Below are 12547 nucleotides of genomic sequence, written 5' to 3'. Positions count from 1 at the left end.
AGCTTGCAAATCAGACACTGCACAGTCCTTCTAATAATCAGCAGTCCCTCCCATATGGTATTACATTGCCATCAACGCCACAGCCACTTTTCTTGACAACGTTAGTCCCGATCCGAAGTGTGTGCAGTCTGCACTATCTACGAAATGTCAGGCTACTTTTCATCCAGTGAATGCTAAAACAACATATCACATTATGTATTTATATATAATCTTAAGATTAAATTCACCCCTCAATTGAATAAAGGTCTGACTATCATCATCACAATGGTGAAGAAGAAGTCCCTGAAACTAAAAGCTCATCCTTTGTGTATGATGCGAGATAAGGCCACAGTAACGCACAGGCTACACACAGTACAGTACATGTTCCATTCCCCCAGGTCCTTGGTATCGTCAGCCACTTGACAGCTGTGTGGACTCGTTGGTTGGAAACGGCATTAGTGTCTTTAGATAGGTGGTGGTGAATTCAATACATGTATTTATTTTTAGCATAACATCCAAGCCTGTGCCCAAAAAAAAAGGATGGATGGGTTGTGGTGGTCTTGGGAAGCTACAGGGCAGGCCTGGAAGATGATTAGATGAAGGCTAGGCCTTTTCATTTGTACTTCCAAAGAGTAAATGATCTGCATTTTCATAGAGCCTTCATCTAAAGCTCTTATAATGTAAGTTACATTCACGCATTCACAAATTTCACACTCGCATACACACACCGATGGTGGAGGCAACTAAGCAAGGTACCACCCTCACCGGGACGGGAGTAGTCGCCACAAGCCCTCCTGCAGGAACAGCTGTGGATTGAACCAGGTACCTTCCGGTTCACTCTAACTCCTGAGCCAAAAAACAAGGCCACCTACATCCTTGTTGGTAAATATATAGAGTAATGGTAAATATATAGAGTTCCTGTTTATGGGAATTCTTTCCCCCTTCTCACCTTTCAGTGTTCCTTTGTTCTACCCTCTCTTATCTCATCCCCTTGTCTTCTCCTTTCTTCCCTGCCACTGCAGATGTCGTCTGCCCTCAGTGACAGTGCCTTGGCCTCCCTATGCCAGAGCCAGCAGCGCTGTGTGAAGGAGTCAATCATATCTAACTGGAGGTTGGCTGAGGCCCAGGACCAGCTGTGTTCACTGGGGGTCCACAGCTCGGAGTCGCTGGAGCAGGAACGGGCACGGACCATGGTCTGCCCCACCGAACTCTCATACACAGAGGAGGAGTGGCGCCGCAAAGAAAGCATGCTGGGAGGTCCTAGCCCCAGCCACAGCCCTGTGCTGGGAGCTGTAGGAAGTTGGGATGTCTTTGATAAGGTAATGGTTTTCATTTGTATCTGATAAGCTGACTGTATAAACTGCTTATTAAAGAGATTTCTTGAATTTGTCAAAGAGCATAAAATACCAAGCACCATGTTGCTATGGCAACCTCCTCTTGATAGGATGTCCCAATGACTAATAGAGTAAAGGCAAAAATGTGGGTTTCTCCTCAGTCTTGTAAAATGTTGTAAAAAATATATAATTATTGTGGGGATTGTCTTCCAATTGTTGTGTGTGCTCATCGCATCAGTTTAGAGTCTTGTTAAAAGTACTTTATTGGATCATTGGCCTGATATAACATGCTTTGCTGTCATTCTTTAACAACTAACTATCTGTTAACCTTCACCATCAGCGATTGTATGTTGTACCTCTTTTCCAGAGCATCATTAATGCCCAACAAAATAAACCTGTAGAAGTAGTTCAAGACAGAAGCAAGACTTTTCAACAGAAGTATGAGCAAGAACTCAGGCATTTTGGTGAGTGGGCAATGCCTTAGCCATTTAAGATCTACAGTACTGGGTTTGTTTCACTTTGAATTCAGTCAAATCAGTGGATTTTCATTAGGAATCAAATTAAACATTTCTAAATCCAAAGGTTTAGAAATAATTGAAAAATCATTTTAATTTAGATTTGGAGTTTACAAGAGTTCTGCATAGCACCCCCGCTGTTCTCTGCCAACCGTGAATTTGGGCCTTAAAATAATGGGTTATTTGAGAAGAAGTTTACAACTGATTCTGATTCTGAGCACAGAAGCCAGTTATTACACATCACCTTTATGTCAACAATGATGACATAGTTGAATTGTCGGTTCATGTGTGGACTGTGGGACATGACACAAAGTAAGGTTATACTTTGTTACCCAAAGTTACTCACTTCTTGTTGCCTGCCAAACAGTTGTCAAATTCCATGACTGTGATATGAGCACATATTAGTATGCTATATACACCATCCTAGAGCTTATTCAGATTTGCATGAAAATATGATTGTTTATAAGTTTTTTTTTAGATGACAGTCCTCAGAAATCTTTTAAAGGAGCTGATTTGAAATCACTTGCTTTATACAATTTGGTAGGCATGTTGCGGAGGTGGGATGACAGTCAACGATTTCTGTCCGACCAGCCGCAGCTCATTTGTGAGGAAACGGCAAACTACTTGATCCTATGGTGCTTCAGACTACAGCAAGAAGAGGTAGGGAACAACGTTCCTTTTCTTTTCTCTGTCATGCCTGCATAACGATCTGTCTCAATTTCTCTTTCTCTCTCCCTCTCCCTAATGTGGTTGATGGTTAATGCATTTCTATAGTGCCTTTTATTCAAATGTGCAAACTTGTAAAACCATTTGAGCTGACCATACTGTACAGACAAAAACAAAATAAATGCAAATTACAAAATGAATTGGATATGCAACTTTTAAGCTCGGCTCAACCCAATTGATCCTATTTTCCTGGTACTTGTAAGTATTTTCTTTACTGGTTTATGCATTATGTATTGCACCTACTAAATTCGTTTTTAACTTGTGTATGCAAATTGTTTGCTAGTATTTTAATTTGACTACTTTGAAATCAATGCGACGTCTCACAAAATTCAAAGCACAGACCAGCCCTTAATCTGTCTGTTTAGCACCCTCCCGCATTTGGGTACGTTTAGATATAATTGATATAAGCCTGATGTGCTTCTCAAAGAGGGATCCGGGGACCCCCAAGGGTCCTTGAGGCCAACTGTTTTTTTGTCCTTCTAGGCCGGGGGTCCCCAACTATATGATTGATAGTTAGGAAACAAATGAACTGTTAAAGGTCTGTAATTCCGAGAGTGTACGAATGGATTGCATTATGGGTGTTTGTGGTCTAATGCAGTGGTTTTCAACCAGTGGTCCGGGGACCACCAGTGGTCCTTGAGGGAGTACCAGGGGGTCCCCAGCAGTATTAGTTAACATAGCGTCACAGTCATTTTAACCGCTTAGCTTTGGCTATTCAAAAATAGCAGATATACAAGCTCATAGTGCGGCACCGCGCTATGAGCTTGTAGATCTGCTATTTTTGAAAAAGTGTGCATATCTTTGAATATTTATGTATTTTTTAAGCAAAAAATAACTGATATCTTTGCTTCTGGCGGTCCCTGGCACAAAACATTTTCAAATGGGGGTCCGCGGTCAAATGTACCGTATATCAATTTAGTGGTCCTTGGCATGAAAAAGGTTGAAAAACACTGGGCTAATGCATACCAAATGGGGGGTCCATGAAATTGAAAAAGTTTGAGATTCACTGTTCTAGGCAACATCAGTATTCTGTGTTTGGTCTCCTACAGAAGGAGGCCCTAATGGAGCAGGTGGCCCACCAGGCTGTCGTCATGCAGTTCATCCTGGAGATGGCCACCAACTCTGAGCAGGACCCTAGATGTTGCTTCAGACAGTTCTTCCACAAAGCCAAAGTAAGGAAGGTTTAGGTGTGTTGCGGTACGTTCTGGAATAAAGATTCCAAAGATGGGACAGTGTTGTCACAAACAGACTGAAGTGTGTGTCGCCTGTAGTTTAATTGGCCCCCAACATTCAGGCTCAACTCAAGACTTTTGCACATCCCTTTCGCGCTAGTCAGACTGTCTTCCATTTAAGCTTTGCAGTCGTGTAAATAATTCCTGCTGTAAATCTAATTATTTGAAGCATTATCTAGATTGCTGCTTAGCAGAAATGGAAATCCGAATTTCAAAGGTATATTGAATACTATATTTTCATGAATGGAAATGACACAGATGACAGCTTCCTGTGCATTGCTTTCAGGGACATAGTTACATAGAGTCTCTATGTAGCATTCATAAATTGTGGAATAGTTGTCTGGCTTGAGATACTACTTTCGCACAACCTTGTGATTGTCACTCGACAAAAATTACATATTCTCAACAAAACCTATGCAGCCAAGACTCGTCTCTATGCATTGGTCCAAAAGAACTGTGGATGGTGAACCATATGGTTCAATATTAACCGAGAGCCGCCGCATCCCCAGTGGTTACCTGTATTGTAGGCCTTTCTGCAAAGGCTTGGGAACCCACTCTCCGCGAACGCTTCACCCGTCCAACTCAGGCGGTTGTTTGCAGTTGCAAACTTTATAGAAGCATATGTGTTGAAAAAGTGTTCTAATCTTCAAATTTTGTTTGTTTTTCACCTTTGTATATTCAGGCAGGACAAGAGGGCTATTTAGACGTCTTCCATTCAGAGCTCGAGGCCTTCAAACGCAGAGTAAAAGAGTACACAGTCAAATCTAAAGGGGATGCACCTAAAGACACAGAGCATCAAAGTGCAAACGCACGCTGCAGGCTTGATCCCAAAGAAGTGCTGGAAACGTTACCACCAGTAAGTATTATTTGGCAAACTCACTTGGGAGAGGCATTGTTTCGGGTTTTTTCTGGGTGTTTCTGTCTCTGTCTAATCACATACAAGCTACACACACCCATGCACAAGCACACACACCATGGTGTGCATACATGGAGTGAGCAGCAATACAGCACTCAGCGTTGTCTCTGCTTCGTCATGCCAATGAGCAAACTATATATTATATCGTCCCTATCCAGCGGGAACCAGCTAACTCAATTTTCAGCTTTTTTTTTCTTCATAAATCAACACTATTGAACACCCTTTACGTCTGTGTAAAAAAATGGAACCAATGAAAAGTATTGAAAAGCGCCTCTGACAAAACCTCCCAACTCCATTGGATCCTCAAACTGTCCGTCAAACCATGCAACTCCCCCCCCCTCTCCTCTCGGTGCTGCCATTCCACACAGGCTAGCACAGCGCACTGCGCAGTGAGTGCACACAGACAGAGGAGGAGCAGCAGCAGAAACAAACAGTACGACGCAGGGTTTTTCCCCCCATAGTCTGTTAAAACTTAATCTCTCAAGAACAGATTCTGCTCTGCGTTTGAATCTGTCGGTAGCCGTGTTGACAACCCGTGCGCATTGGTTTCAAGTGGGCGTGCCTTCAGATCAGGAAGCAGGCCGCGCTTTACCCAATCAAATGTAGTGGGCGGGATTCACGTGTCCGTCGATCCTTCCCCACTCGAAACAAACCGAAACTAATTTAACAATAGCGTCCGCGGAGCATACAAAACCACGGAAAGATATTCTCATTTTAACTTGCTCTTTCATCATAGAAACAAGTGGGCTTATAACCAAAACGATCCATGTTCTCTGGGAGAAGTGGTGTTAGTGTTCCGTGTAGAAATATTGTTAGTGGGAATGAAAACATAGTCACACCACCGGAAGTGATGCGCTGAAGGCAGACCAAAACCCCGGTTTCCTTGCGCACGGGTGCTACGTCAACTTCCTCCCAGAGCCAACTGAGATACGGTAGTCAAAAACAGCAGAGGGCGCTGTTTTTCCTTTTCATTTGGCTATGGGTTCCCAGATTGGTTAAAACTATGCAGTGTACCTGTTTATCAAACTTAGCACTGACGCTAATGTTATGAAAACAAGTCTATTCTACAAGTCTATTCTGTAAGTCAATTTCTAAAATCTATGAAGTGTTTAATGAGGAGAGCAATGTGACAAGAAATTAGTTCATCAGCAGCGATTGGAGCTATTGTTAGCTGATCGCACAAAACTCCTAACTCCACTTGAGCTGGATTTGGATAAAGTGGTGATAATATAATGACACATGCAAGTATCTGACAATATACAAAGTCACTATACCAACTTTGATGAGGCACTATTGCTTTGTTTTAAAAATATAAGGTTTTCTTCATTTCCTGAAAAACGTATATTTTATTTTTTCATTTCCTGAAAAATGAGCGTTTTGGAGTTAGCTGGTTGCTGCTGGACAGCAGAGATGTAGTGCATCGAGGCCACGGCCATGACTGGCTATTGTTCTCTTGCCGCCATAGACACGGGTAGCCTACAGGTGGCGGCGGCAGCGTTAGAGGTGGTATCATTTTATTTTTCTGAGAATCATGTTGGGGGCCGCAGTGGACCCCTTTCAGGGCCGCATAACGCCAGTTTGACACCCAATCCAATCCACTCTATTTATAGAGCACATTTAAAACAACAGCGTTGAACCAAAGTGCTGTACAGTAACAAATATATACAAAAAATACTAAGAGTAAAACAATACACAAACTGTAGGTACCATGGTGCCGCCTACTGTCAGCTAAGAAGGCAGTGATGGCGGGGCAAGAGAAGCGCTCGATTTTGTTCACGCGACATCCCGTTTTGGTTGGGCCAGAAGAATTATTTGCACTCGCACAAATGGTCCCCATTATAATTTGAGATGGCACAGATTACATTTTGGGAGCATATGCGGCAGCCCTGTAATTGACCTTTGACCACCAAATTGCAACACATTTCAGATATTATATATTATTATATTGAGTTGGAGATCTATTATAAAGTTTCATGGCCTTGTGTAATGTGTTGTGATTTGATGATGCAATGTAGCCATTGTAGGGTGATAACTACAGTACATGCTAGTGATGAGCGGGCCGCCCCGTAACCCGCGGGTCAACCCGCGGCGTGGGTGGTCGAGTCAGGATTTCAGAGGCAATTATGCGGGCTGCGGGTGAGCGGGTCAGCCCCTCTCGCACGCAAAAAAACAACAACCCTATTTTGAACAACATGCTTGTTTATTTAGCCCATGACAATGTTGTGCTACTGTAGACATTTAAAGTGACTTTGGGTACTTAAAAGAGCGCTATATAAATCTGAGCTATTATGATGATGATTATCTTTTTTTCCCCACCGCGGGTGGCGGGCGGGTTGAGCCATAGATTTATATATGGGTTCGCGGGGCTGGTCATGAAAAAACCCGACCCGCACATCACTAGTACATACAGTAGACACACAGACAGTGTCATTCCAAATCGCTTCAAGGCTCAACTAATACATTATTATGTCTAATTGTAGGAGCTGAAGGCAGGCTTCCAGCTGCAAGATATGCAGATCTTACAGAATGTGCTGAGCACCATGAATCCACAGGTACTGATAAATAATCACGTACTATAGATACCACCTGACAAATGTTCAGTGTAGGAAGATAGACTAGTGCCATATTTATTTACCTACTCATATAATAAATGCCTGTAATAAAGTTACTGATGTAGAATAAATAATGTTGTTTGCAAACACAAAGGCACCACTTGATGGCAGCAGAGTGCTCTTGGTCAATGACTTTGTAATCATTAGTTAACAGAAAATGGTATAGTTGTTGAATCACTAATGGTACAATCCATTATTTACTTGGCTTCAAAAATATATAGTTTTATTGAGGATGGACGAAAACAGTTACCAGATACTTACAATGTGCTGTGAAGTTAAATGAATGACATTAATATTTAGAACATTAACAAACAAAAAACAATGATGCCTATACAATGTTTTGCACCGCTAGCTTCACTAAGGCCTTCTCAAAAGAACAATGAATGGCAAAAGACTAGTAGGATTTAAAATAAATAAATAGATTAGAATAGACACGATAACATTGAAGTCAGAAGCATAACTCAAGTCCTTGACTTGTATGCTTGGGACAATTCTTCATATTGCTGCTGTATTGTGATCTAGGTGTAGATGGGAAATGACTTTACATTTGATACAAGATGAACATGGCCGTCAGTAAACAACTTATGCTGCAGGCTGTGGTTTTTCATACTAAATAGTCCTGAGTCTGTGTAGAGAGTTTTAGTATGAAAGCCTTTTGTAAGAATGCAAGAATGAAGCTGCCCCCTCTGATGGCCTCATGGTCTGACAACTTGCCAAACAGCTACACAGAGAAATCCATGTCTTCTCTCCCACAGCAAAAAGACATTCAGCCACGGATCTCGGAAGCAGTTGAATAACTCACTGAAGCTGAATCTTAGAACTACTGGGCCTATTACCAGTTCTTATGTCTTTTTTTCTTTGTAAAGGCGGCTTCATAGTCTGTCTGAACCGCTGAAGTTCGGCAACAATAACTACAAAATGACATCATTCAGAGTTTGACGGGGTCTCTCAGAATGTATTTTGTAAATCAAAGTTCTCTTAATTTTGCCGTCCTGCCGTTCCCTCGGACTCCAACTGTTTTTCCAGTGTTAAGGCCCAAGGTTGTGCTTTATTGTTACATCTTGTGTACTGGTACATAAGAGTAAAACTCGTTTTTGTTCGGCTTCCTTCAGACAATGCAGCAGCATAGTTAATAATAATAATAATAGTAATCAACAGAAAGAGATTGCAAAAAAGAGCATCCAGAAGGTGTTGCCGTCTGCCAGCTACCGCTTTCCTGAATCCTTGCGACTGTAGCATAAAACGCAATTCATTGTATTGCTATTCTAATTCTTGAGCAAGAGAAGAGCCTGTTAATCCCCTTGGTATATTCAATCGCTAAGCTTATTTCTCACCATCTCTCGCTCTCTGTGATAGAAAACGTCATTTTAGATTTTCATACGGATAGATGACTGTGAAGTGCTTGCCTCTTTACCCATCTCTCCCACTACCAGGTGGCAGATTACCACGTGAAGCGCTGTTTAGAAGCTGGACTGTGTACAAACGCCGGGAGGTGGACAAAAGACGACAGCACAGAAACAGATGACATGCGCATGATGGAAACCTCCTAGCGAATGTTGGGGTCTCCCCTACCTCTTTCTCTCCTCCCATCAATCTCTACTGGCCTGTTAGACCCTCCCACGTGACCTCAAGAACAACCTAAGTCAATAAGCCCTCTTTACACAGCGTGCGATGCGAGCCAGCCATTTTACACAGCTGGCCAAGCTAAGAATGCTGGTACAGGGCAGGGATGAATATGAATAGAAGCATGATGATCAACCTTCAGACACAGGTCTGCCTTTTTAGATTGTTGTCAATGCACAGGAAAACAGGTGGGAAAATATGGCTCTTAATTCATGGATAGCTTCTTTGGTAAACTAGATGCTGGAACTTGGTCATCTCTGCAGAGATGCTGACAATGGTAGAAGCTTGCCTCCAAATAGTACCAGTATTTTATTTTTATTTTTCAAAATCGGTTCACCATCTGTTGCCTATAGTAATTGTGTTTTATTGAAATTATGTTTTTGAATAATGTCTGTATTTGTCTGCAGGGACATAGAGCTAATTGCTTAAATACCAGAGCACACCGATGATGCGCACGCATCCGTGCACACTGCACAGTTAAGTTATACCTTGTTTCTACGTTTAGGAAATCATTGTTCCTACGGTGGCAAGTTTACCTCAACTATATGACCACACAATCAAATACTAAACTGACACCATGAATACTTTAATCATGCTGATTCTCAACATCATGATATGAATATGAAAAATGTAGGTTAATTTTTAGTCAAATAAGGCCTAAGCAGCAGTTGTCCTGTGTCGGATGCCGTGGGAAAGGGCCCAGGGGTTTGCAATGGCATATTGGACACAATATAATGTGAAACTTACTTGGCATCATATCAGGTTTGGGCCTAGCGCCAAGTAGGTTCCATTGTTTAACTATATTATAATAACCTTTTACCCTTTTAGCTGTTCTAAAACATGAAAAGATGTTTTGCTGCCTGTTCAGCTTCACTAGTTAACATACATTTTATTCTGAGCTGCTCAAAGGCTAGCAGCAGCCACCCGCAACTTGGTTTCTTGCAGGAATTAATCAATCAACACCTTAACCAGTTAAACCCTAGATACTGTACTTCAATGACCAGGGTCCCTCAGGGGTCTATAGTTGGCACCCTTCCTTTTTTCCCTCTACACCAAATCTGTGTGTGTGTGTGTGTGTGTGTGTGTGTGTGTGTGTGTGTGTGTGTGTGTGTGTGTGTGTGTGTGTGTGGTGTGTACACAAAGCAGCTTAAGGCTGTAAGTGACAGATATCGAGTAGAAGATAAGTTTTGTTACTCATTGAGTGAGGATGAGTAAGAAGTAACAATGGCCTTTAAAAAACGAAAAACATTTTGTGTAGTAGTCTTTCTCTGTATGTTTTCTGCATAGTATTATTATCTGAGCAAGTGGAAATGGAATGCTTGGATTTATTTAAGTTTTTTTTTGTATTGTTCGGTCCGGTTAAGTCCAGTTCCATACAGTCCGTTTCAGTGTGTTGCTAATGTATGTGCCGACTCCGAGTAATTTGAAAGTGTCTGTAGTGGTAATTTGTTCACCAGGGGTGCGTAAAGATTTTTGTGTTTGGATTATGTCTTAAATCCAGAAATTCAGAGATCGTATGAACTTGACTTGGCAAAAGTAGGTTAATTTAAATTCTTCCTAAAAATATTACTTGGTATTGTCTGGAGACAAGCTTCAAGCTTTTAGCTTTTTTTCAGAAAGAACTAAGACAACATGACTTAAAATTCAAACCCTCTTACATCTGGTATTAAAATGCCACAGATGTAGATGTAGCCCAATTTAATTTAGATGAAGGCAACATTTGTACTTGTATAAATTACATGGGGAGACTGTAATTGAAATCTGGATATGATGTGGACACAAGATGCCTGGGGCTCAATTTATAGGCAGCAATTCGATAGTAGATATTCAATGTTTTCTATGCCCTGCCATGTAATTAGCAACCGAGTTGACCTTTCACCAGTTAGGTTTCAAGATGTGAGTTAAATGGCAACCTTGAGCACAGTTGATAAAGTATTTAATTTGCACCTGTTTTCTTTCTTTTTTAAGATTCTTTTTTATGCTTTATTGGAGAGTGTTGAGAGACAGGAAACAAAGGGCATAGAGACATGCAAGACATGGGTGTTGGATTCGCACTCAGGTCCTTGTGACTGAAAAGGAGCATATCAGTGTGGTCAGTGCACTTATCTGACCCCAGGTAACCCCTAAATTGCACCTGGTTACCTTGGACTTTTGCTCCTGGAATTTTCAAAGATTTACTTATTTAGTGTGGATAAGCTTCTTTCTTTATTTGTACATGCCATGAAAGGTTGATCAAATCAGTAATAAGATTACAACCACAATTTATTTGTACATGTGCTCTGTGTAAAGACGGCTATAGCCTAAATGATGTGTTGGATGTAATCCTTGATTCTGCAATTTACACTTCGATAGGAAATACAAACTACCAATATGGGGGCGGGAGGCTGAGCTCTTTACAGATATTTTTGTATGCAGCGATAAAGTTCTCTGGGTCTGAATGTGTCCTGCACTTTATATTTGTCAAAACATAACATGTTTAAACAGAAGTTGAGATGGGATTTCTGAAGCACTTGACTTTATAATTAATCATACCACATTGGTTTCTCATGTCATTGTTACTTTTGTTTAGTTTTTTGCCAGTGCAAAGTGAATCAGACATGAAAAAAGGCCATTCTGTAGATTTTTTTGTTTTTGTTTTCATTGTGTTCCTTTTGTACTATGGTCTTTCCTGACTTAAGCCACAGTGGTCAAGGTAGTTCTTGTCAGATTTATCAAATTGTACCTACCTAAGATATCCTGACAATGCCCTTCAGACTCAGCCAAATCTTCCATGCTAACAAGCTAGCTGAAATCAGTGCAAATATCTGCTGAGCATGATAATCAGTCACAAGAATTTATATTGCAGTGCTGAATTAAATATCTTCTCTTGGTGCATTAAAGATCATGTTTTTGACATAAAGCTGCTGTGTGATGTGTAGATCCTAGAGTTAGTTGTCTCCCTTTTAAATGTTGTTTCAGACATTTATCATGTCCACAATTTGTCCATACTGTATTATACAGGCTTCTAGGGTAGGCATATAGGAGAAAAAATGTCATAGATAAATATGGTCAAGCTAAATTAGGGTGGTGTTTAACAACAAACCAATAGCACATTTAATGTGACAATGATTTATTTTTCCTTTTTGCTGTGACAAATCAACTATGCAAACTTAAGTAATTCTAGGGCTTCAGTGGATGTACTAAAACGTCTCGTGGTTTATGTACCTTCCAATGCACCCAAAAGACAAAATGCTTGTGGATTGTCTAATTAGCCACTATCAAAGGATTTTGCTTTATAAGTTTGTGTGTGTATGCGTGCATGTGGGTGTGGGTGTGCATATGCACGCGCTCGCACTAGAGCTACAAATCTTAGGTAAATTATAGGGACAATGCCTATTCACAGTCAGCTACAATAAAGCTCAGCTTTTCTCACTGACAATAAAAGTGGCAATGTTAAGATTTTGTCGTGCTGATAACAGCTGCACATCTCTACAAATATACCGTAATCCTGTTAAGTCTTCTGATATTTGTGTTCAGTGGCCTGTGTTAACTGTGCTGGGAAAATGGCTTTAATCAATAAATCCTCAAGCTTCGGATTTGCGGACAGGGATGTTACTGTTGAAATCTGTGA

At 41.0% G+C, this 12547-nt stretch overlaps 1 protein-coding gene across 2 annotated transcripts in view; it reads left to right on the top strand.

Moving 5' to 3' along the window:
• Positions 1–12455, top strand: part of cdc37l1 (cell division cycle 37-like 1) — a 13087-nt gene extending 632 nt beyond the window's left edge. The window contains exons 2-8 of one of the 2 annotated variants that reach the window (XM_080419780.1): positions 1002–1298; positions 1681–1777; positions 2373–2488; positions 3604–3726; positions 4469–4642; positions 7183–7254; positions 8748–12455. In XM_080419780.1, coding sequence (XP_080275906.1) covers positions 1002–1298; positions 1681–1777; positions 2373–2488; positions 3604–3726; positions 4469–4642; positions 7183–7254; positions 8748–8864 — 996 coding nt within the window. In that variant the 3' untranslated portion in view covers positions 8865–12455. The remainder of the gene's footprint in view (positions 1–1001; positions 1299–1680; positions 1778–2372; positions 2489–3603; positions 3727–4468; positions 4643–7182; positions 7255–8747) is intronic. The other variant, XM_080419781.1, reaches the window with a different exon arrangement.
• Positions 12456–12547: the final 92 nt, after the last annotated feature.

The sequence above is a fragment of the Gymnoscopelus braueri genome (assembly GCF_963280865.1).
Source record: "Gymnoscopelus braueri genome assembly, chromosome: 22".
NCBI classification, from domain to species: Eukaryota; Metazoa; Chordata; class Actinopteri; order Myctophiformes; family Myctophidae; genus Gymnoscopelus; species Gymnoscopelus braueri.
This window is presented reverse-complemented; position numbering and strand designations above follow the sequence as displayed.